Source organism: Emys orbicularis, chromosome 4 (genome assembly GCF_028017835.1).
Source record: "Emys orbicularis isolate rEmyOrb1 chromosome 4, rEmyOrb1.hap1, whole genome shotgun sequence".
Classification (NCBI taxonomy): domain Eukaryota; kingdom Metazoa; phylum Chordata; order Testudines; family Emydidae; genus Emys; species Emys orbicularis.
In genome coordinates, this window is record NC_088686.1 from 42,275,505 (window position 1) to 42,299,245 (window position 23,741).

General features: G+C 47.3%; 1 protein-coding gene across 1 annotated transcript; it reads left to right on the forward strand.

Annotated features, from left to right (window-relative positions):
- The first annotated feature begins 6,810 nt into the window (after positions 1-6,810).
- On the forward strand, positions 6,811-23,255 carry TMED8 (transmembrane p24 trafficking protein family member 8). The gene is made up of 6 exons (XM_065404354.1): positions 6,811-6,940; positions 10,627-10,705; positions 12,915-13,044; positions 19,452-19,593; positions 21,796-22,095; positions 23,038-23,255. Exons 1-6 carry the CDS (start codon positions 6,811-6,813, stop codon positions 23,253-23,255), a joined length of 999 nt encoding a protein of 332 aa, XP_065260426.1.
- Positions 23,256-23,741: the final 486 nt, after the last annotated feature.

Consider the following 23,741-nt stretch of genomic DNA (forward strand, 5'->3'; position numbering starts at 1 on the left):
TTGTCCCTGTAAGGGAGGGCAATGCTTCTGCTCCAGAGAGGCTCCTCAATCCCCAGCAGTTCTCGCACATGCCATGAAATCTCCTGAAATGCAAGAGGAAACATAAGGGAGCCTATTCTTAGTGTGGTGGCTACGTTGATAGAGCTCTGTAGTGTAGAGCTGCACAGAAAAGAACTTCTGCCGTTTCTCGTTTCAGAATGTTTTCCCTTCCATAATGTAGGAGCTGGAGAGTGATCTGGCAAGATGAGTCCAATGTGCAGTTATGATTAGAAAAAAGATTATGTAAAAACAGCACATTCTGATTACTCCAGGGATTTACTGTGTGTTGGAGTCACAGCTGCTGCCTTTTTTGCCCCAAACAGGTTTGTTTTGTTTTTTTTGACTACTATTAGCGCTTGCAGAGCAAACACAGCTATGGGTGAGTGAGCGGGATTCTTTCTTCTCTGCCTACTACAGCATCATCAACACTGTCTGCTAAATTGTGTCTGTAGAATTTTTATTACTGATGAGAATATAAGAGGCAGAAAGGCCCAGATGGATCAGCAGGGGCACTGCTCACTAGAAAAATTATCTGACTTGTAACCTGAGCTAGCTGGACCTGGAACCATCAGTGGGAGGAGCCTGACTATAATTTTTAATATAGTCACTTTTCAGAATATAAATCTTGTCTTTTAAAATCTTGATCAATTCACCTTTCGTGTTTCTAATCAGTTTTACTATTTGCTAAACCACATCCCATCGTGCAGTTTCAAGTGGGAGGCTGTTAGGGTCTTCTACCTGGTACTCTGGGTACCTTTGCTATGATTTAAAATAACAATACAACTAGAACAAAACCAGCAGCAACCTGGAGAAACTCCAGCAAATCCCCAGCCCTAATGCAATCCCTTCAACAGAACTTCTCCACCAACACTCCACTCCTTGTAAACTGTAAAAGGCTTGAACAGTAAGGTTCTACAGTTCAACTGGTGCCCTCATAATCACTTCTAGCAAGTAGCCAGGTTTTGGTTACATACAGGCTTGCTGTGGTGTCTGAGTGTCATATACATAGGATTATAGCCTCACTGCAGCATCAATCAGAAATTGGGTTAGGTTCAGAGAGGAGACTCATTGAAAAACCTACGTGGGCCAGATACTGCTCTTGGCTATACCAGCGTCACTCCTTTGTACTCAGTGGAGTGATTTTCAATTTGTAACAGTATAGCTAAGAGCTGAATCTATGTGTCTTCAGTAATAACAAAGGAAACCAGGAGGATGATGGCCAAGGGTGGGGTTCTCAAAAATGCCTAAATTCCACTCTCTATCTGTGGGACACAGGTTCCTAACTCACGTAGGTGCTTTTAAAAATATTACCCCAAGTTCATTTTGCTCTGACTATACATTAGAACTAAAGGGTTAGAACTGTTCAGCCAGTCAAGAGTTAAGATTGGCCCAAATGCTTGGTGCTTTACAGCCTAAAGAACATAATGTTCAAATTCCTTCCACGGTGCATAAAGATTTTATCTCTTGTTGCTTGTGAGCTGCAAACTGTTTGAATTTCCAGCTCATGCCCTGTGATGGAGGCAACCGTAAATAATGAAGATATGAAACAAAATTGTTATGGCTCTGCAAAAGCAGCCTATGGCCCATTTGAAGTTCAGTACCCTCTAGCTCACGAGGATGCAGCCAGCCAGCTCTTTTTATGTGACAAAGAAGGCAATGTACACATGCAGTCAAAGAATAAGAATCATGCCTAGTGGATTTAAAGTCCTTTTCAAACAATCCCCACAGCCTCACTATGAGATTGGGAAAGGATTTTACCCATTTTATAGGTGGGTAACTGATGTAAAGAGAGGTTGTTGCCCAAATTTTCAAACTCGGGTGTTTAAAGTTAGGCATCTAAATCAGTTACATGATTTTCAGAGGTGCTGAATGATTTAAACAGCTACAGCTCACAATGCGCATATATGGAACCCAGGTCACTTATGTGCCTAACAATATGGAATTAAATGTCTATGTTTAAATACCCACTTTTGAAAAATCTGGGTTAAGAAACTTGTTCAAGGTTACACAGAGTCAGTGGTAGAGCCAGAACTCACAAGGTCCAGGCTCACTGTCCTGTTTTCTATTCACTTGATTATATAAAAACCTCAGTTAAGACCCCTGAAAAGGAAGACAGCTAGGGGCTAGTAATGGGAATGGGGTGACTTAGCAATCAAGTTGCAAACCCCGAGAAGATAATAAGGTGACAAATGACAGTCAGCATGGAATTGTCAAGAACAAATCATGTCAAACCAACCTAATAGCCTTCTTTGACAGTTCACAACCCTTGTGAATAGGGGGAAGCGGTAGATGTGGTATATCTTGACTTAAGTAAGGTTTTTGATAGTGTCTCGCATGACCTTCTCATAAACAAACTAGGGAAATACAACCTAGATGGAGATACAATAAGGTGGGTGCATAACTGGTTGGAAAACCATTCCCAGAGAGTAGTTATCAGTGGCTCACAGTCAAGCTAGAGGGGCATATAAAGTGGGGTCCTGCAAGGATCAGTTCTGGGTCCAGTTCTATTCAATATCTTCATCAATGATTTAGATAATAGCATAGAGGGTACACTGATCTAGTTTGCGGATGATACCAAGCTGGGAGGGGTTGCAAGTACTTTAGGGGATAGGATTACAATTCAAAATGACCTGGACAAACTGGAGAAATGGTCTGAAATAAATAGGATTAAATTCAATAAGGACAAATGCAAAGTACTTCACTTAGGAAGGAACAATCAGTTGCACACGTACAAAATCGGAAATGAGTGCCTAGGAAGGAGTACTGCAGAAAGGGATCTGGGGGTCCTAGTGGATCACAAGCTACATATGAGTCAACATTGTAACACTGTTGCAAAAAAAGCAAACATCATTCTGGGCTGTATTAGCAGGAGTGTTATAAGAAAGCCACAAGAAGTAATTCTTCTGCTCTACTCCACACTGATTAGGCCTCAACTGGAGCATTGTGTCCGGTACTGGGTGCCACATTTCAGGAAAGATGTGGACAAACTGAAGAAAGTCCAGAGAAGAGCAACAAAAATGATTAAAGATCTAGAAAACATGACTTATGAGGGACCTATTGGCTGTGTTTAGTCTGGAGAAGAGAAGACTTAGAAGGGTATGATAACAGTTTTCAAATACATAAAAGGTTGTTACAAGGAGGAGGGAGACAAATTATTCTCCTTAACCTCTGAGGATAGGACAAGAGGCAATGGGCTAAAATTGCAGCAAGGGGGGTTTAGGTTGGAAAAACTTCCTGCTGTCAGGGTGGTTAAGCACTGAAATAAACTGCCCAGGGAGATTGTGGAATCTCCATCATTGGGGATTTTTAAAAGCAGGTTAGACAAACACCTGTAGGGATGGTCTAGATAATACTTAGTCCTGCCATGAGTGCAGGGGACTGGACTAGATGACCACTTGAGGCCCCTTCCAGTCCTATGATTCTATGTGTGTCTTAAAAAAACTTATTTTGTTAAAGGCTCTGCTGGTTTAGGTAATGTATTTTGGTTGGGCATACAGAAAACATAGTCACATTCAATTATAGCTAATGTTTTACCAAGTTAACTTTTTACTGCATTTCTCCTGCTGGAGCACTTGAATGTTATTATTTAAGTCAATACTAGTTTCTCAGCCATGGACTGAAAGTGAGGAAAGAAGAGCCTGATGGTTAAAGTACAAGATAGAGACAGGATACCTCAGACTTGCTACATGACTCCGGGCAACTTCTTTCCTCTCTCACAACCCTATTTCAAAGTTGTGAAATGGGGATAGTAGTATCAGAGTTTCTGAGTTAACTGCACATCTGGACCCCTTGTGGCCTCCTCAGAGGCCCTCCGCATAGGTCTTAGGAATCACCTTTCTTGGGGTGAAATCCCATGATTTGCTCCCTCCAGATGGGGGTCTTAGGCTGCAGACTCCTGCAATTCATTATGATCATCTCAGTCGGTCTTACTTCAGTTCAGTTCTGCTCTCTCAACAGCAATGACAGGTTTATTCAGTGACCAGCCAGCTTTCATAAAACAATGTACCGTTTATTCAGAAAAAAAGTGTTTCAGAAAAAGTCAACAACAAACAGCTTATATGCATGCCTGGCTTGGCAAGTGGTCATCTACCTTCCACTTCCACTTCAGGTCCACAGCAGAGCCTGTCTCTCTTGGACACAGTCAACATGCCTGTCAATTCTTGGATAGCATGTGAGTGATCCTCTCTTTAGGCCAGAGTTTATATTTTATACAGTTTCAAGTCCTTTGTTGTTTTAGGCCTTTTGAACCAGGTCAAACCAATCTGTGTTACTGGGGGGAGGAGGGCACAGTGAGGAGACTGTGAAACTTCAAAAGACTTGTTCCAGTATTGGGGAGTAGAATTAATTTCATCCCCTCCCTGGCCAGAGATTTTAGTTCCTGCAGGAAGCATTCCTTGTCTGACCCATTTAGCCAGGAATACAATCACTAGCAAGCCCATGAAGATACATATAACATTAATACAGTAGTGTTTGAATATTCCATGCTTCTGTCAGTTTCTATAGTATTTGTCACAAACAGTATCTCATTAGGGAGGCTGAAAATCTTTAACATCAATTTGCAGTTCTCTGATGCCTTCCATTCAAAGCTCTCAAAGTTCTCTTTTGAGTATTATCAGTACACATTCCTACCGTTGGGCCGTGCCTACGCACTCCATATAAGCTCAGAACCCTCTAGAAAGGCTCTGACCATTTGGGAGCTATATGGACCCTACCTTGAACCATGGAACATTTCATGTGAGGCTGCATAAGGTGAAGCCTCTGTCCATCCCCAATGCAGCAAGTAAAAATTCCTTCTGGTCCTTCCTTATTAGCTGATTTGGGGATCCTTTAGATGGGGATTTTTGTACAGTTTTAATTAGTGAAGACTAGTTTGTTGATTTTAAAAAATGGGATTTTGTAGATCATTTCCCCCCCCATATACACATCTCTTCATTAAGTGGTAGGACAAAGGTGGGCAAAACACTGGAGGTTTGACTGAGCACCCAGAAATGCAGGTGCAGATCCAAACTTCCTGACCCTGCTTCTCCACTCTTACATCACTTTTACACTAGTGAACTTCCATTGACTTCAGAAGAATTACACCACACAAAACCGGTGTAATGCAGTGAAGAATCACTATGTCTCCAAAGCTGGGTTGTAATTGTCAAACAAACAAGTGTTTGGGCAAGATTTCTGTTGTTTCCTACTTGTGCACACACAGGAAGTACTGCCACAACAGGCTTTCTTTCTCCTTTGTGGCCCTTCTGCCTCAGGTCCTAGATGGAAACCAGATGGGCATAAAAGCATGGAAATAATTTTTCTTTTAAAATACAACTTTTCTGAACTTCATAAAAGGTTTGGGGTCAGGGTTCATCTTGAGTTTTACATAAAGCTTCGGGAAGATTCTTACTGCAGCCAAAACAGTGTGCCCAGTCCTTGTGAGAAAAATATTGTTGCATTCTGTGTACCACATCCATCCAAACATCAGGTCTTGGGCAGGTTCTAGTTGTCCTATTGAGCATGAGTGTATAGAGCCTCCTATTATCATTAACAGAGCTGGAGCAGTGTTACATCTTGATGTAGGCAGAGAACAAACACGAACACTTGGAGATGGGATGGGAAATTACACTCCTAATGGAGGAAGGCATCTCTGTGTGTGGCACTCACCTTCATGTGGTCAAAGTCCGTTATGCCCATCTGTGGCAGGTTTGAGCAGTTAACGTGGATGAGTTTGCGGCCAGTGATGCAGTTAGTTGTAAAGCACTCCTGGCAGGAAAATCAGATGGAAACACTAGACAGCAGTGAGCAGTACTGCCAACCCCAAGCATTCAAAAACCAAGCCTCCCCGCTGCCCAATCACGAGACTGGCGTAAAAGCAATGAGATCTTTAAAAATAATGGCTCTCCCCCCTTCTGGGTTCTGAGCCTTTGGGGGACGCTGGCTTTACTCTTCCCAGCTCTTCTCCGCCACCACCAGGGCTGGAAACTTGCCCTGAGTTTTCCAAGAACGCAGAGATCCTGGGTGCTCTTGATGCCAGCTTCAGGGGCGCTGCCAGGCCGCAAGGCGGAGCAAGGGAAGCGGGAATTTCTCTCCAGCGAGGGCCCGCGGTTGCGCAGCCCGGTAGCGCCAAGCGATGGCACTGCGAGTGGGGTTAGTAACAGTCCGAGCTCGCCCCTCTCCGAGCCCCCAGCTGGCCGCGCAGCGCCCCGCTAGCTCACGGCCCCGCCCTCCTTGCCCCTGCCCCTCACCTCGTACTGTGGGAAGTCCAGCTGCCGAACCCACTCAGCCACCTCCAGGGGGCTCCAGGCGAGGCAGGCCGGGCCAGGCTGGGACTCGGATTCTTCGGGCCCCTGCTCGGACCCGGACTCCGGCTGAGGCCCGGTCTCCGATCCGGTTTCAGGCCCTGGCCCCCCGGACCTCTCCTCCTCCGGGATCTGCTCCATCTTGGGCGGCTACGCCCCGCCATAGAGCCATAGCAACGCGTCGGAACAGTCTCCATGGCGACCTCCACTTCCGGGCGTCTGGCAGCTATTTCCTTCCCCGCTAGGCCGGGCTCCCATGTTACTGAAGCGCCGCCGTGCCGAGCAGTTCGCTCCGCCGCTGGGCATGCGCCGTGGAACTGTTCTAGGGAAGGCCCGGGCCGGGGGGCGATAGGCGCGTGGCGCCCAGGCGGTCTGCCCTCGGCTCTTTCCGCCCCAGGCTCGGCTCTTTCCGCCGGCGCCGTTTCCGCCTCTGGCCGCCGCTGACAACTTCGGATCTTCCCGCCGCCTCGTCCCCCCTTGCCGGCTGCCCATGTCGGAGGTGCGGGTGGCTGCCGCCGGCTCCTCCTTCGAGCCCCCCGCGGCTGGGGAGCCGGGAGGCCGCCGCTGCTCCGTGTCCGACGGGGACGCGCAGGGCCGCCGCTCACCTCCTGCGACTCCAGGTACTGGGGGGCACCGGGACGCGTCTCCCGCACTTGGACCCCGGGGCGCGGGCTCTTCCTGCTCCCCGCTCCGGTCTCTCGGGTGTATTGGCCGCTGCGCTCGGGGGCTGGGGTTGGGGGCTGGAGGAGCTGCTGTGAGGCAGTGCTGCAGGCCGCGGCTGAGGGACACTAGCTGAGCTGTGGGTTTGCAGCCTTCGCTGTGAAGCTGGGACTCGTGTGCACGGGGTGTGGCAGCCCAGCAGCGCCTCCCTGCGAGAGCACCGCGGGTTGACGGTGTTCCTTTCCTCCCTCCATCTCGCCTGCTCTCCCCTCTCCCAGCGTGGTATCTGTAGTGATTGCCAGGCAGCCAAGGAAGTACAGTGCCTGTTACACCGCAAGGAGCAGTAATAGGGAGGGTGGGCTGGGAGTGGGAGCTTCCGAAGGGGATTTAGGAGCGATACAGCTAGTAACAAGGTAGTCTGCTTTCACTCTAGTTATGCTATTGCTGCAAAATCAGAGCTTTCTGCAGCTGCTACTTCTAGCACACTGTTTTCAGTACCCATCTTTAGAACCGGGTTGGCTGAGGCCTTGGGAAGAAGTTAACAAAGCTTCTTCTGAGGTCTGGGTATGTCTACACTGCGTAGCCTAGCCTGTGATGGTATAGCTATGTCAGTACAGTCCCCTAGGATATGTCTACACTACAGATCCTATGCTGACATAGCCCACTAGTATAGACACAGCCCATGGAAGGAGTCTTTCTGTCAGTGTAGGAACACACCTCCCCGAACGATCTTGTCTATGTCGACAGAAGCCCTTTTCCATCATAGCTGAAACTACACTGGGGGTTTTTGTTGGGTTCAAACTCATATGTGTTGGGTTTTTTTCACACCCCTCACTGATGTACTAGTGCTGACATAACTGTTAAGCATAGACCAAGCCTAACTTGCCTCTTGATTGATACAGTTGTTTATCAGTAGTTGGTTTCCAACAGCCTCTATCCCTCAGGATACTGGGTTGTTTCTCTGTTCCCTAGTGTACCAGCTGCTTTATATTTAGAGAAATGTACTATGGTGTAAGCATTGCCTCATGTAAGGGAGATAATAATAACTTTGATTTGCTTAAGTTCCTAGCACTTTGGTCTCCAGGCACCAGTAAAGACTCCACTACAATCTTTAGACTAACAAAGCAATACAGCTCATTACAGGGAACCAATTAAGTTTGTTTTTTGTTTATTTTTAAAAAAGCAGCATTGTTTAGTGTAGGGTTAAGACTTGAGATTCCTAGATTCTAATTACATTTTTGCCACTGATTTACTGCGTAACCTGAGCAAGCCAGTTCCCCTCTCTTTGCCTCATTTTTTTTCATCTGTAAAATGTGGCTAGTAATACTGACCTTTCCCCCTGGGCTTATGAGATTTATTAAATGTTTGCTTAGCACAGTGGTATCCTCTAAAATGCACCGTAGACATGCAAAATGTTTAATACCTGATGTGAAATCGAAGGCACCTGCCATTGTGGTACCTAACCAACTATGGAGTTGAGTGTGGTAAGAGCTGCTGACCACACATCCCATGTATCGCCTCAAGAGGGTAGGATGCTGGGCCTCAGTTTGAAGGGCCTGTGAGTCTAGAATTTATTTCTCCTTTGAAGCACAGGCAGAGAATGTCTATGGCATCTTTGAGAGCAAACCTTGGGACGTTTGTTTTCTCTCTGACTCTGTCGAGTGGGTGCTTTATTACTATATGTGTGTGAGAGGAACATTCTCTTTCCACTGCCACCTTCCTATCTGCTGTCTTGGTCTCAACTTCTTTATTTTGTTATATGCAATGGTGTTTTAGCCATGGTGGTCCCAGGATATATGAGAACAAGATGGGTGAGGTCCTATCTTTTATTGGACCGACTTTTATTGGGGAAAGATAAGCTTTTGAGCTTACACAGAGCTCTTATGAAGGTCTAAAGAAGAACTCTGTGTAAGCTCAAAAGCTTGTTTCTTTCAACAAGAGAAGTTGGTCCAATAAAATATATTACCTCACCCACCTTGTCTTGCTTTATTTTGTTATAGGCATTTCTGCATAAGGTGTTTACTACAGTATCTAAACCCAGTAATATCTATGACCTCCCTCTAGTTCTTCGGAACGTCCCTATTCTCCCCAGTCTAGCACTCTCCCTCGTCTACTTCTCCTTTAATGTCCCCTTCTAAAAACTTCTTTATCTCTTTAGTTCATGATTGTGGGAAGCATTTTGTAATCCTATGTCAGGTCACCAGATGAAACATTTCTCCCTACAACCAGACTTAGTAGCGTGGGGCTTGCCTGATTTAGCTTATCCGTCACTGCCAAATTGAGTCATATGACATGCAGTCTTGCTGGCTGTTGCTTTTTCAGGCCATATTTTCTCTAGCCCTTGGCAGTAAAATGTTCTCACATTGGTTACCAGGTAGAAGAGACGTTCTAGCTGTGCAGTAACTTCAACAGTTGTCGAATCATGAGAATGACAGATATAAAAGATCTGCTAGGTTCCCTCCAGTCTGTTGCCGGGGGAGGGGCATGAAGTATTGTTTCCAGAGATTGAGATCTAGGCTGTTCACACAGTCTTTGTACGCAAGGAAGTTCCTTTTAGGTACTCTCCCTTGGAGAATCTTAGGGGGCCAGAATAGGAATGCACAAGCAATAAATTATAAAATCAACCTTGTCTATTTATAAAGTTTGAGTGAATAGAATTATTTCTCCATTACACAAGTCATGTCACTCCTCAGATTTTTAGAGGCTTATTCAGGTCCCAAATATAATGTACTTTAATGAGTGCATCTTCCAATAAAAGGTTCTTAACATCATGCTCTTTTTTTCTAAATGATCAGAGAACAGATAATTAATAAGCATAAAGATGAATAGTTGTTTGGATCCTATACCCAAACAAAACATTATAAGCTTGGGACAGTGGGTTTCAATCCATTTCTTGGTGGAAAAATGCTTTCCTTTAAAAACAACAAAACAAATACCTCACAACCCTGGTACTAATTGGTCCCCTTGTTTGTTCTTGGCAGAAGAGAGGAATGGGCCTTAGACTAGAGTTTTGTTCTCATCTTTAAAAGCAGTCTCTCTAGATCAGATTGCAGAACATTGGCGATGGGGTATGCTGCCTGGACTGTTTCTGCTCTGTGGATCAGAGGCCTTTAATGTATGGGGCTATTAATCTGCTGTCTTTCACTAGCACCAAATTCCCTCTATGAAAAACAAGTAAAAGAGAATTCCTACTGTAATGCGCAACTTTAAAAATCTGTGTAATTGGGAGCCTGTCAGTGCCCAATTAACGATCTTCTATGGGTAATGGAAGCAGACAGCAAGACTGTAGAGCATGCACTGGAGTCATGTGGGGACAGAGCTTGCCCTGGGTTCTGGAGACTAGGGGGAAACCTGGAGCCTACATCTGAACAGAAATTTGTTTTGATAGTTTCTGACACAGGACATAGGGATCAATGTTATCTTTTCCCAAACGCTCCACTGAGGGCCATTAAAAGCATTAAAAACACTTGCTGTCTGCTGTGGGGGAGGGATAGCATACGGCACAGAAGGTTGCCAGGCCCAGCTTTAGGCTCCAAGGCTGCATGACCTCGGTGACTCTGGATAGCTAGAGTTTTGCTTTATTGTCTGCACATTCTCAAAGGTTAAAAGCTGTTTCATCTTCTCTCCATCTTCCACCCATTGCTAGAGAATGAAGATTCAGCCCCAAAACCAGAATCTGCATCCCAGACAGTCGCCTCATCAGTGTCTGAGGCCTCACAGTGCAGGTAGGAAAAGATCTTTGTGTGATGACCCGCATTAAATGTTCCTCAACATCAGGGAAATAGAGGATAATCTGTCTCTCCCCCACCTCCTTCTGTATCAATCAGCGGTGTCTGGCAGCTGTTCCTCTCCAGGGCATTGGAGGCCTCAACTTTCTGTTTTCAGGTTCTGTACACTGTAGACGATATTGGAAGAGCTATTCCTCTTGACTTGGGGTTATTTTAATGCTTATAAAATAGTAAAATATAACCCATGATTCACCTCAGGTTATTTGGATCACAGAACTAACTAACTTCCAACAGGAAATTGTCTGAGCTCTGGCTGAAGGATATTTTTAATAATTAAAACATTTCTCACTGTATCTAATCCCCAAGGAAGTTGGACCGGAAACCTGCTTTTTTGCTGCTGCTTTTTCAGTAACATTTATACTCTGAATATCAATTGTTTGGTTTATTATTGGAGGATTGCCGGTGGGCATTTGGCTGCATGCATCCTGGCTTTTGTTGGGGTGTTTGTGAACATTAGAGTTGCACACATTCAGCTTTTCTCAAACTGTTGAAAGCTTTGTCTTAACCTTCCCTTTCCTATCCCCCAAAAACACTCTCCCTCTTCCCCCCCCCACCCCCAACACACACGCACAAACTTTCAGAAACAGATGAGTTAAATAGGTCAAAATTTGGGTCTCACCAGTTTAGTGTCCTCCTTTTAAAAAATCCCTCACAAAAACCACAACTTGAGGTAATCCTGGCTTTGATGCTAATGAAATCTGCAGCACAGGAGAGACTGAGATTCCTGTTGCCTTCATAATTACAATTTCATCCAGAGAGACTGTACAGCAGCCCAGTTGTTGGCTTTTGCTTCAATCTGATTTTATCATATACTCTAGGTAATTATGGAATTTAATTTTCTTCAAAGAAACTAGTTGGGCATTAAGTAAAATGCCAACCTAAATTTTAAATCCATGTGACTGTTTCCTGATAAATCTGTTTAAGGCCTGAGGGTTTTTTTGAAGGGAAGAGTGTGGTGGGCAATATGAAAAAGAGGCTTGAAGGGGGAGCCGACTTACTTTCTTCTGTTAAATCTGATTACAAATTTTCTGCAACTCTTTTCACCCTCTCCACAAAATCCAAAAGCTTCAGTGCTGTGTGTGTTTGTTTTTTTTTCAAAAATTCAAAGTCAGCCCCAGCACTTTGTGGGGAACGCTGTGAACCTGACCTGTTGGACCCACCTACCAGGTTATTTAGCATGCATGTGTGCTAGAATGAGACTGAGCCCCAGCTTGGTCTGTGCCACCCACCTATTGATTTGAAAAGAAAACGTAGTGGAAGTTGTTGGTACATAAATTCAAATGTTTGATTCAGGCTTCTAAAAGGATTGCTATAAACAGTTAAGTTTTGTAACAAAAACATATTTAAAAGGTCTCTTTTTTTTAAAACTTTCTTTTGCTCAGCCACCTAGTGGGGTTATCTCTGTATCCTGACAATCAGCTCATTTGAACCACTCTTTTAGTGGAAACTGGTGGTGGGACATGCCCTTTCTACCAGCAAAAATGAGTTTAAGAGAATTTAGTTAGTTTTTGGTTCTTCCTGTTTTAGGGTCTAAGGTCGCATCCTCAAGGGAGTTCAGTTACAGAAACGACAGTCACGTCTGTCTTTTTCCAGCCTCCTCTTTATTTACAGAAACAGTACAGAAAGCATTGGAACTATTCTGATTTTATTAGACACTTCCAACGTAGCTTGGAACAATCTGTCCCAGCATTACTCAAAGCACCTCATATTCCTAAAACTGAAAATTTTCTACCATTGGTGACTAGCAGGGAGAGAGTTACTTCTCTCTGAGATGCTACCACTGATCCCTGTCATCAGTGCAATGTTAGCAAAGTAGCCCTTCTATGAAGGGAGTGTGGCTGGGCTCAACTGGAGTGAATTACTGCTACCTAAGGGACTATAAATGGGGAGTGAGCTCAGCAGAGTTGCTCACTCTGGCTTGGATGAGCTAAAGAGGACAGCTGTCTGGGGCTGAGGGTGGAACTTGGTTGAGAGAGAGCTTCTTGCTTTAATGCAGTGAATGCTGGCTCTAGGAAGCCCAGTTCCCTTAGTTTGTTTGCATTCCAGCCCCTGAGTGGGGTGGATCATCACCTGTCCTTGGCTCACCTGGCTCAGTGTCTCATGCTCTTCAAGCATCTTGAATTGATGTGCTATCTTTCTCCGAGAGGCCGCAGATTGGATCACCTGTGAATGTGCATGCTGCAGAGGATTCTAGAAAAGGCGATGGTACATCAGAGGACCAGGATGTGGCCGGACAAGGAGAGAAGCTGGCTGACCAGATCCAGACCCCCAGGGAGGTAGGTGGCTTGCCACTTTTATTTCTGAAAGGCGAGACCGAGGCGCTGCAGTGCTTCTTCCCATCTGCTGCTGAGCCTGCACGTGGGGAACTGGGGCTCTGAGCATTTAGTTATGGCTGTTTCTGTACAATGGGGGAGTTAGGAGTGACAATCTAACCTTTAAAACGCCGAATGTGTTTCTCTCCCCCGATGTATTGGACCAGTCCCTGCTCCCTTTCAGTTTCCACCATTCCTAAGGCTTCAAGACTATTCTCAGCTACTGGCTTTTGTCTAGTGCTTCAGGGAGTTCCTGTTAATTTTAAATAAACTAATATACAGTGTAACCCCTTTTGGGGTTTAGAGAGCATGGCCCCTTTAAATCTTTTTCCTAGGGGGGAGGGGGAGAGTGAGAAAAAAGGAGGGAAACTCCAGGGGGTGGCTCTGAAGCTCAGAGGGAGAGAGAGGCAGCAGCCCCCAGGCCCTCGCAAAGGAAGCAGCAGAGAACCTGCCTGAAGCCTGGGAAGGACAGGGCGGCCGATCAGGGACACCCCAGGACAGGAGCCAGGAGGAGCACTGTGCCAGGGAGGACTCGCCCGAGAAGGACGGGCCGGAGCTGGACCCAGTATCACGGATGCCCAGAGCTGCATGGGGCTGTGAGTACTGGGGCTTGTGACTCTGTGTCAAGGCTCCTTCCCCACTCTGAACTTTAGGGTACGGATGTGGGGGCCTGCATTAAAACTTCTAAGCTTAACTACCAGCTTAGATTTGGTCCGCTGCCACCACTCCCAATGTGCTAATTCCCTTCCCTGGGTAGCCTTGAGAGACTCTTCACCAATTCCCTGGTGAGTAGGGTTACCATACGTCCGGTTTTTCCCGGACATGTCCGGCTTTTTGGTAATCAAACCCCCGTCCGCGGGGAATTGCCAAAAAGCCAAACATGTCCGGGAAAATACCGGCCGGGCACTTCCCCTCCCGCGGCTGCTCTGCTCCTCCCCTGACTCTTCGGCTCTGTTTAAGAGCCGAGCGCTCCGGCTTCGGGCAGCCCCCTTGCCTCCGGACTCCAGCCACCGGCCGGGCACTTCCACTCCCGGGCTCCAGCTGCTCTGCTCTGGCGGCGCAGGGTCCAGAGGCAGGGGCGCTGCCCGAAGCCGGAGCGCTAGGGCAGCTCGACTCTTAAACAGAGCCGAAGAGTCAGGGGAGGAGCACAGCAGCCGGAGCCCGGGAGGGGAAGTGCCCGGCCGGGGGCGCAGGGTCTGGAGGCATGGGGGCTGCCCGAAGCCCGAGCGCTACCGGCATCACTGTTTGCCGGGCAGCCTCCAGACCCTGTGCCCCCGGCTGGGTGCTTCCCCTCCCGGGCTCCAGCTGCACTGGGGAAGCGCCGGCCAGGGTCTGGGGGCTGCCCGGCAAACCGTGAAGCCGGTAGTGCTTGGGCAGCCCTTTTCGCGTGGCTGGGAGGGAGGAGGGGGAGTTAGGGCGGGGACTTTGGGGAAGGGGCGGAGTTGGGGTGGGGAAGGGGCGGGGTTGGGGTGGGGGGTGGGGAAGGGGCGGGTCCAGAGCCCTGTGGAATGTCCTTTTTTATTTTTTTTATTTTTTAAATATGGTAACCCTACTGGTGAGTACAGATCCAAACCCCTTGGATCTTAAAACAAGGAGAAATTAACCGTTCCCCCTCCTTTCTCCCACCAACTCCTGGTGGATCAAGATCCAACCCCCTTGGATCTAAAAACAAGGAAAAATTAACCATTCCCCCTCCTTTCTCCCACCAACTCCTGGTGGATCAAGATCCAACCCCCTTGGATCTAAAAACAAGGAAAAATTAACCATTCCCCCTCCTTTCTCCCACCAACTCCTGGTGGATCAAGATCCAACCCCCTTGGATCTAAAAACAAGGAAAAATTAACCATTCCCCCTCCTTTCTCCCACCAACTCCTGGTGGATCAAGATCCAACCCCCTTGGATCTAAAAACAAGGAAAAATTAACCATTCCCCCTCCTTTCTCCCACCAACTCCTGGTGGATCAAGATCCAACCCCCTTGGATCTAAAAACAAGGAAAAATCAATCAGGTTCTTAAAAAGAAGGCTTTTAATTAAAGAAAAAGGTAAAAATCATCTCTGTAAAATCAGGATGGAAAATAACTTTACAGGGTAATCAAACTTAAAGAGCCCAGAGGAACCCCCTCTACCTCTGTTTGCTGTAACTTTGAACCTAAGGCTAAACACCCTAGTAAAAGGTACATTTACAAGTTGAGAAAACAAAGATAAAACTAACACGCCTTGCCTGGCTGTTTACTTACAAGTTTGAAATATGAGAGACTTGTTCAGAAAGATTTGGAGAGCATGGATTGATGTCTGGTCCCCTCTCAGTCCCGAGAGCGAACAACCCCCAAAAACAAAGAGCACAAACAAAAGCCTTCCCCCCACCAAGATTTGAAAGTATCTTGTCCCCTTATTGGTCCTTTTGGTCAGGTGTCAGCCAGGTTACCTGAGCTTCTTAACCCTTTACAGGTAAAAGGATTTTGGTGTCTCTGGCCAGGAGGGATTATAGTATGGTACACAGGAGGGCTGTTACCCTTCCCTTTATAGTTATGACACTCTGCATTGGGAACAAGGAGGGAGGTTGCTAGATAATTAAGTGGGGAGGTGGTCGCTCTGTGTGGCTTTGCAGAGAGTGGCAGAAGAGGGCACCGGAGGGGTTTGTTGGGGGAAAGTTCACTGACACCGAAGATGACCAGGAGTGCCAAAGACTACCAGGAGCCCCCAAGGCTCACCACTGGACTGGAACTTTGCTCAGGACTCCTGAACTCTGTGTGCAGACACATTGCTCGGTGTCTGCCCTTCCAGACTGTGCTACCACTGGGCCCGTGGGGCCTTGGTTTGGATGCAACCCTGTTTTATTGCTCCCCCTATATTTCTCCTTGTTGTTTTTCTCCTCTCATCCCTCTGTAGATAAATTTCCCTTTTCTTATATTCATTGTACTTTTCCCGTGGGGGTGTGTTTTCACTCTGGGGGGTTTGGAACAGGTGCCCCTGGGGTGGACAGGATTTTTCCTGCTGCATTCCTGCGCGCGTTTTCTCTTCTGCAGAGCAGACTCTATCTTGGCCACAAGGGCACTAAAGTTACACTTGGTGGCCTGTACGGGGACTTTGCAGTGCACACACCTACATTGCGCACCCTGGAGTCCTTCACAGAGCAAAGAAACTTTCATCTCAGTTTTTCAAAAAAAAAAAATGGAGAGAGGATTACTAGAAGACCTGTGCCGAGGGGCACGAATCCCAGTAACCAAAGCTGTGCTGGTGGCGGGGTTCCCAGAAGAGATGGAATCAATTGAAATTGAGGAGAGCCTAGATGCAGCTGAAATACTGGGGCGGGTAAAGATCCACACCTGTATTTACAACCGCAAAGTGAAGGGCATGGTAGCACTATGTACTCACTCCAAGGAAGCAGATCTTGATAAAGTGCCCAAAGAGGTGCAAGTAGAAGGTATCCCCTGGACAATTCTGGGGGCAAAGCAGTCCCCTCCTAGTGTATTCTTTTGCACAGAAATTGCAAGCTCTGATCGTGGATGAGAAGCGGACAAGAGAAGAATTAATTTTGGCATTAGGAGGGGCTCCAGCACCTGCAACACCCAGCCTGGTGGAATGGGCCAAAGAGCTGGGAAACGCTCTCAAAGATGCATTGAAGCCGGCATATGAAAGCGCTCCATACAAGCGGTTACGTTCTTTCTTGGGGGTGCCACTTGTCCAAGAGTGGGAATGCTCTGATGCTGAGAAGCGGAAACGTGTGCTTGAGAGTCTGAGGGGACCTGCCATGCGAATTATCAGAGCCCTGAAAGACTCCCAACCAGCTGCCACAGTGCAAGACTATTTAACCGCTCTTGAGAGTGTCTACGGTACTATTGATAGCAGTGAAGACCTGTATTATCGTTTCTGCCATACCTTTCAGGAGCCCCACGAATGATTGTCGAATTTCATCAGGAGACTAGAGGATTTGCTACAGCAGGTAGTGCGAAAGGAGGGCATCCCCACCAAGCACATTGATTCTGCTAGGTTAGACCAAATCCTTCGGGGCACCCGACAAGATGGGTTGATGTTGTGGCGACTGTAGCTGAGGGAGTGGGCCCAAAACCCACTCCCATTCCACAAGCTCATTCGAGAGATACGTGAAGAGGAAGATAGATTGTTGCAAGTGAACGCAGTGGTGCAGCCGAAAAAGGCAGAGAGTCCCACTACCACAGTGCTTGGAGAGATGGAAGAGGCCCCGTCAGTGGCAGCAGCACTGAGATTTAACCCGAGAAGTGGCCATGATGAAGGCTCAGGGACATACTGTGCCATCCTCAGGAGGGGTGATAGCCGGCGAGAAGGGTTCTGTTACAACTGTGGAAGAGATGGTCACTTGTTTTGGCAGTCCAAGGCATAGACAGATCATGCAAGGGTATCTCGGAGATTGCAGCAAACGGTTAGAAAGCTTCAGGGAAACACCAACAGGGCTTGGGGAAGGAGCATCCCAAGACCCTGAAATTCCAAGGCTCCCCAGAAAAAGATTTAAAGGGGCCATGCTCTCTAAACCCCAAAAGGGGTTACAACAGTAACTCCTCACTTAACGTTGTCCTGGTTAACGCTGTTACGTTGTTGACCAATTAGGGAACAAGCTTGTTTAAAGTTGCGCAGTGCTTCCTTAAGTCGTTTGGCAGCTGCCTGCTTTGTCGACTGCTTGACGGACTCTCTGGAAAAGGAGCCCCTCCTCGTGGGGATTAGAACCAGGGGGGTCAGCAGCCCCCCCCCATCAGCTCCCCTAAGTTTCCTGTAAGGTATGTGGCTCGGCAGCTGCCCAGCAGCAGTTCAGGTGGCCCTCCCCCCACTGCAGTGCTGCTCCTGACCTGCCCTCTTCCTTGGAGCTGCTCCTGGGAGCTTCCTGCTTGCTGGGGAAGGTGGGGAGAGGGGTGTTGATGTCATGATGTCCCCCTGTTCCTGCCCCCCCCACTCCATACCCCCTCTCCACAAAGTGGAGTAGGGGACAGTCACAGGGCTTGGGGACAGAAGGGTGGGGCGGGGAGCTTGCAGGAAGCTGTTGCTTCATGTCTGAACTGGCTGATCTGCTTAAAAGGGCAATGTACTTGAAGTGGGGTCAGCGTACTTAAAGGGGCTCTGTCTGTCTGTCTGTGTCTCTCTCTCTCTCTCTCACTGATGCACGCACCCATCAGCACCTGTGCAGCTGTGCATGTGCTGTCAGGAGGAGGGAGTGGTGCGCTCCAGCTGGATAGCGTAGGTTCATCATCATGTTCAGTTTTTGCAGGGAAGAGTTTGCAGCTACTGCCCTGCATCTATTGTGTTTCCTCCCTCCTGCCTCAGTCCATGCTGCCTTGTAGAGTGTGAGGCTACATTAACAGCTTAACAGCGTATTAACCCTTGAGGTCTCAGCCGAGTGCTAGTTCATCATTTAGCAGAAAGGCATTCCCTGGGAAATATTCCACCCTCTTACTCCACCACCTCAACCAATCTTTACAATCATTCATTGCTGTGTACAATATTAAGCTGTTTGTTTAAAATTGTTTAAAACTTATACTGTATATGTACATAATGTCTTTTGTCTGGCGAAAAAAATTTCCCTGGAACCTAACCCCCCCCCCCTTTACAATAATTCTTATGGGGAAATTGGATTCGCTTAACATTGTTTCGCATAAAGTCACATTTTTCACGAACATAACTACAACGTTAAGTGAGGAGTTACTGTAGTAGATTTTTTTTTTTTTTGGGGTGGTGGTGGTGAAGAAGCAATGTTATAGTTCTTTTAGGGAACAAACAGCGCCTGGTAATTTCAAATACAGCTTCGGAGAGACGTTGTGTAATAATACTCTTGCACCATATAGGCAGATACAGAGTTTGTGAGGAGTGGGTATTGGCAGTACTGTGTTAATCTGGGCAACAGTTTTAACAAGTTCATAGCAGGCATCTGTTTAATTGTGACTGCAGTCTAAGCACGGGAAAACTGAAGAGGCTGATTCCTAGAACTGGAGCAGCTTCAGCACTAGAGAGGGCATCTGTGTAGATCTGGAATCTTTTACCAAATAGAGCAATGACTGCCCCCAAACTCTGAGGCAGTGCAAATAGCTAGACTTATCTGTCTGTGGAAATGATGCTTCCTTGGGAGACCAGAGGACACAAGCACAGTGCAGCATTTGACTCAAGAGTTTCACAGTGTTGGAGGCAGAGAAGACCATGCACAGAAACTGTCCTCTGAGCTAGCCAATTATTTAGTAAATATTTTATACTTGTAGCAGAAACCCAATTTGATGTGAATTGTGATGTGGGAAATTGATGTGAGTTCATGGAAATGGCTCCTTCTTCTCCCTCGATCCCTGACAAACCATTTAAAATCCAACTGGAGGCTCCCAGAGCCACTGAGGAACTTTCTTATGTGCCCTGCACAGGAGGCCGTAGTGCGGATGACCAAGTACCGTGCCCCACAAGGACCAGGGGATATAGTCATGATACAGTCGGAACACACAGGTGCAGTGGATGTCCTCTCTGCAGAGCTGGAGACTGCGGACCTCCTTGGTGAGCAGAGAAAAGGTGAGGACTGTGATGGTAGTAGTTCCCTTGGGTAGGAATGAGGCCTGTAAACACAGATCTCCTGTGGCAGCAGGATTGGAACTGTTGATGCTCTCCTTCAATAGGGTGGGCAGAGGCAGTCTACTAGACATTACCAGCTCTGTATCACTGGGAGTGGTCTGGTGGCTAGTGTGATACTCCCAGATTTGCCATTGATTTGCTCTGTGGCCCTGGACAAGTCACTGCTTTAAGTAGCTTTTAGACACGTCACATCACTTAGTATTGTATACCTTTTCCAGTGCTCTGTACTCTAATTGCCATTGAATACCTAACCTGCCACATGGGTCACATACCCCCTCCTCAACTCCCATCTCTTCAGAGTGTGCACCTGCTGAAACCTTTCTAAGGGCTGGTCTTCACCATGGGGAGATCTGAATTAGATGCAGCAGGGATTGATTTAGCGGGTCTAGTGAAGACCCGCTAAATTGAGGGCAGAGCACTCTCTGGTCGACCCCAGTACTCCAGCTCCCTGAAAAGAGTAAGGTACCATCAACGCAGCACAGTGAAGACACTGCGGTAAGTCAACCTAAACTATGTCGACTCCAGCTATGTTGTTCACATAGCTGGAGTAGCGTAACTTAGGTCTACTTACCCTGGTAGTGAAGACAAGCCCTAAGTAAAGCAGTTTAAAAACAAACTCTCCTCCCCTTATAAATCTTAGCTCACAGACACAGGGGTGAGAAGATTTGTGAGTAGGAAGCGGAGAGCAAGAAACTTAGTGAGGTCCTTTCTCCTGTCAATGCCTGAGTGTTACTCAGTACAGCATTTAATGGGAATCACGTATCTGCATCTAGAACAGACTGGATCCTGCTGCGTGTTGGGGCAGGTGAATTGGTGGGTGAGCTATCAAATAGGCCATAGGGAAATCTAGGAACAGACAGAGTGGAGGAGGGCATGTTAGTGCCAGATACTGCATTCGCTCGCGCTGTCTCTTTCTCTCTCCCCTCTTCCCCATGCCCTTCTCTCCCCCACCGCACACCGCCGAAGAGTGACCAGGAGAAAGGGCTACAGACAAAGGACCTGTGAGCTTGGTAATAGATCCTAGCTTGGAAGAGAATAGATTTAAAATAAATTGGGCAATGGCTGACTACCCAAGGTGTTTGAGGGATACTTGGATGTTTGTGGAAACCTTTGAAATAGAAAGGGGACTGGTGATAGGGTCAGGACTGTTGCTGTGATCTCTTCTCTCTGCTGCCCTTTCAGGACTCAAGATGTCTCTTGCCATCATAAGTCCAAGATAGTATCCACCTGACCTAGCCTCATCTGTTTATCCTCCCTCACTATTCTGCTCTTATTTAATGTGTGCTGTGTTCCATGGTTGGCATTTGGATGCATGTGGAGTTACTCCTTCAGGGTGGTCTAGAGAGGTTTGCTTAGAATTTCCCATCAGTGGTAGCAAGGGTGGAACCTTTAGTTTCAATGAGGTGTCATAGTTTATAACCCTGTTCAGAGCAAGTTTGTACGTGGTGGGGAAAATGCCAGTACCTTCTCTACATTGGAACTTCCACTGGTGGAGCTAAATCAGTGGGAAATTCTGAGAGCTTGTAGACAAGCCCCATGGGTCATGGGAGAGGTTATGTCTCTGGGTGTGAAGAATAAGCCATGTGAGCCCCTCCCACTCCTCCATTTTTATGAATTTTGGACTGAATTACGTAGGCTTTGGGTCAGCTGAGAAGGCAGTTTCTGCATGCATGCATGATGCTAGTTGGTTTCTATCTGGTTTCTTAGGCTATGTCATCATGCTGTGCTGCCCAGTAACTCTACCTGCCACTGTTGGGTGTCTGTGTGGAAGCAGCAGAGTTAAGCCATAGGTGGAGCTGAGGTGCTGGAGTACTGTGCAATGCACTTGATGAGACAGAATTTTTAGTTAGGCCTGTACCTAACTTTGGCAGTCTGACTCTGTGCCTCCAGATAACAAGTTAATTCAGAGAATGGCTTTGCAAGCTCTGGAGGGAGGGAAGAAGATTGGAAGGGAAAACCGAGAGAGTAGTATGTCCAGTTCTGAGGGCAGTGCTAGTGGAAGGCACCTGTCCTTGCCTTGAGAGGAGATGGAAGGTAAAGATTTGAGTTCAAGAGCTTTATCAGGAATAGCCCTCTTGTTAGCAGAACTCTCTCTGGTTGCCTTCTGACCAGTGATGAGTGGCTTGTCTTGTATTTTTTCAGCTCAGCCTCCTCCTCTGGCTCCAGCCTCCACTTGGACCACTTGCAAGATAAGGGAATTCAAAGCCAAAATGGGAAAGGAGAAGAATGCTCGGATGGTGGTGAAACGGGGTGAAGTAGTGACAGTCCGGGTGCCAACACACCCAAATGGGAAGCGTGTTTGCTGGGAGTTTGCTACGGATGATTATGACATTGGCTTTGGGGTCTATTTTGACTGGACTTCTGTCACCAGTACTGCCATTACTGTGCAAGTCAGTGAATCAAGTGATGAGGAAGATGAAGAGGAAGAAGATGAGATCGAAGGTCAGTGCAAAACTTTACAAGAGAAATTAATGTTGTGTTCATCACCATGGTACCCAAGTACCTCCAAATCAGGTGCTGTAATTCCTCACCACTTTGGCTAGTCAACCTACATGTTGACTGCAACCCTTTTGGAGTCCCAAGCTAATGATGAGAAGACCCTTCCTAATGGCTGCTCTTCTCCCCCACCCCAGGGGTATGCTCCACCAATAACACAGCATATCCTTGCATATTGAACATTGATCACTTGCTCCCACTCTGTTTTCTATCCCTTGATCAGTTTCTAACCTGTAACAGGATCAGAGTACAGTATGAGACTCTGACTTAACTCTTTGATCATCAGCCTAACAGATTGCGATGCTGATGCAGTTCCTGGGTTGGAGAGTAGTGTTTTTCTCACTGTATCAGTAGCTCTTGTTGATTGCACCCAGAGGGCATGCTGCACATGTCTTTGGAGTATCTGTAGCCTAGAAGGTGCAGGGAGTCTCAAGACCAATGCAGGTCCCATCTCGGGACCAATAATGACTGAAATTAAGCCCCACTGAGGAATCCTCTTGGAGAAGTAGAAGGGAAGACCGAGAGACCCCCAAGGCCAGAGGTGAAACTCTCCATTGCATTCCTCCACCCACAATCAATTTCTCTCTGGCATTGGGCCACTTTGAGGAGACCCTGCTGTTTAAAGGCCTCTACTGGGTGAAGAGGACAAGGAGGGAAGTGGTGGGGGGAATTCAAACTATTCCCCAGTGCATCAGTCCCAAAGGGTGCCCCCTCTCAAAGCAGGCGTCCTATGTAGAGAGACTTTGGGTTGTGCATTGGACAGGGTGGGTATCTCAGCCAGTCTTCATTAGCTATATCTCATGTCCTTGTCGTGTAACCATGCCTTACTGATCATTTCCCCTCTGTTGGTTTGTCTGATTCTGCTTGTCTCCTCTCTCTCCCACTCAGGACTCACCCCCGTTGGAGATGTGGAGAGGGGCTCTAAAAGCTATCTACGAAACCGCTATGGGGAGATCATGCCTGTGTACCGAAGGGACAGTCACCGGGATGTGCAGGCAGGCAGCCATGACTACCCGGGCGAGGGCATCTACCTGCTCAAATTTGACAACTCCTACTCCCTCCTGCGCAACAAGACTCTCTTCTTTCATGTCTATTACACCAGCTGAAGGAGTGGAGGGAGCGGAGACAGCAGGCAGGTAACACTGAGCAAAGCAGGCTGCCAGCCGGGACTGGCACCCCCTAATTGGCACTGCCCTATGGCCAAGTGAGAGACCTGGCTCTCTGCTCTCCTGTGGATAAGAACAGGTTTTCCCCCATTCCCTCCCAGCTTACTCACAGGAAACGGTAGCTGTGGCTGCTCAGTCGTCCAAAGGCAACTCCTCTCTCTAAATTTCAGGAAGCCTGCTCTGTGCAGACATCAGGCTGGGACTTTTCATTACAGCCAGTAAATTGTCAGAGGGCAGATTCAGGTGGCAGCGTTTCTTTCTGTTGCACTTGTATGAACTGAAGCTGAAATACCCTTTTATTTAAAAATCCTCAAACTCTCCTGCCACCTCTGGATCACCAGGGGTAACTGACAACCACACTTTGCTAGGAGGCAAAGCCACCTGTACCACAGGCACTCTCCAGCTGCATCCTATCTGCACTGCTGT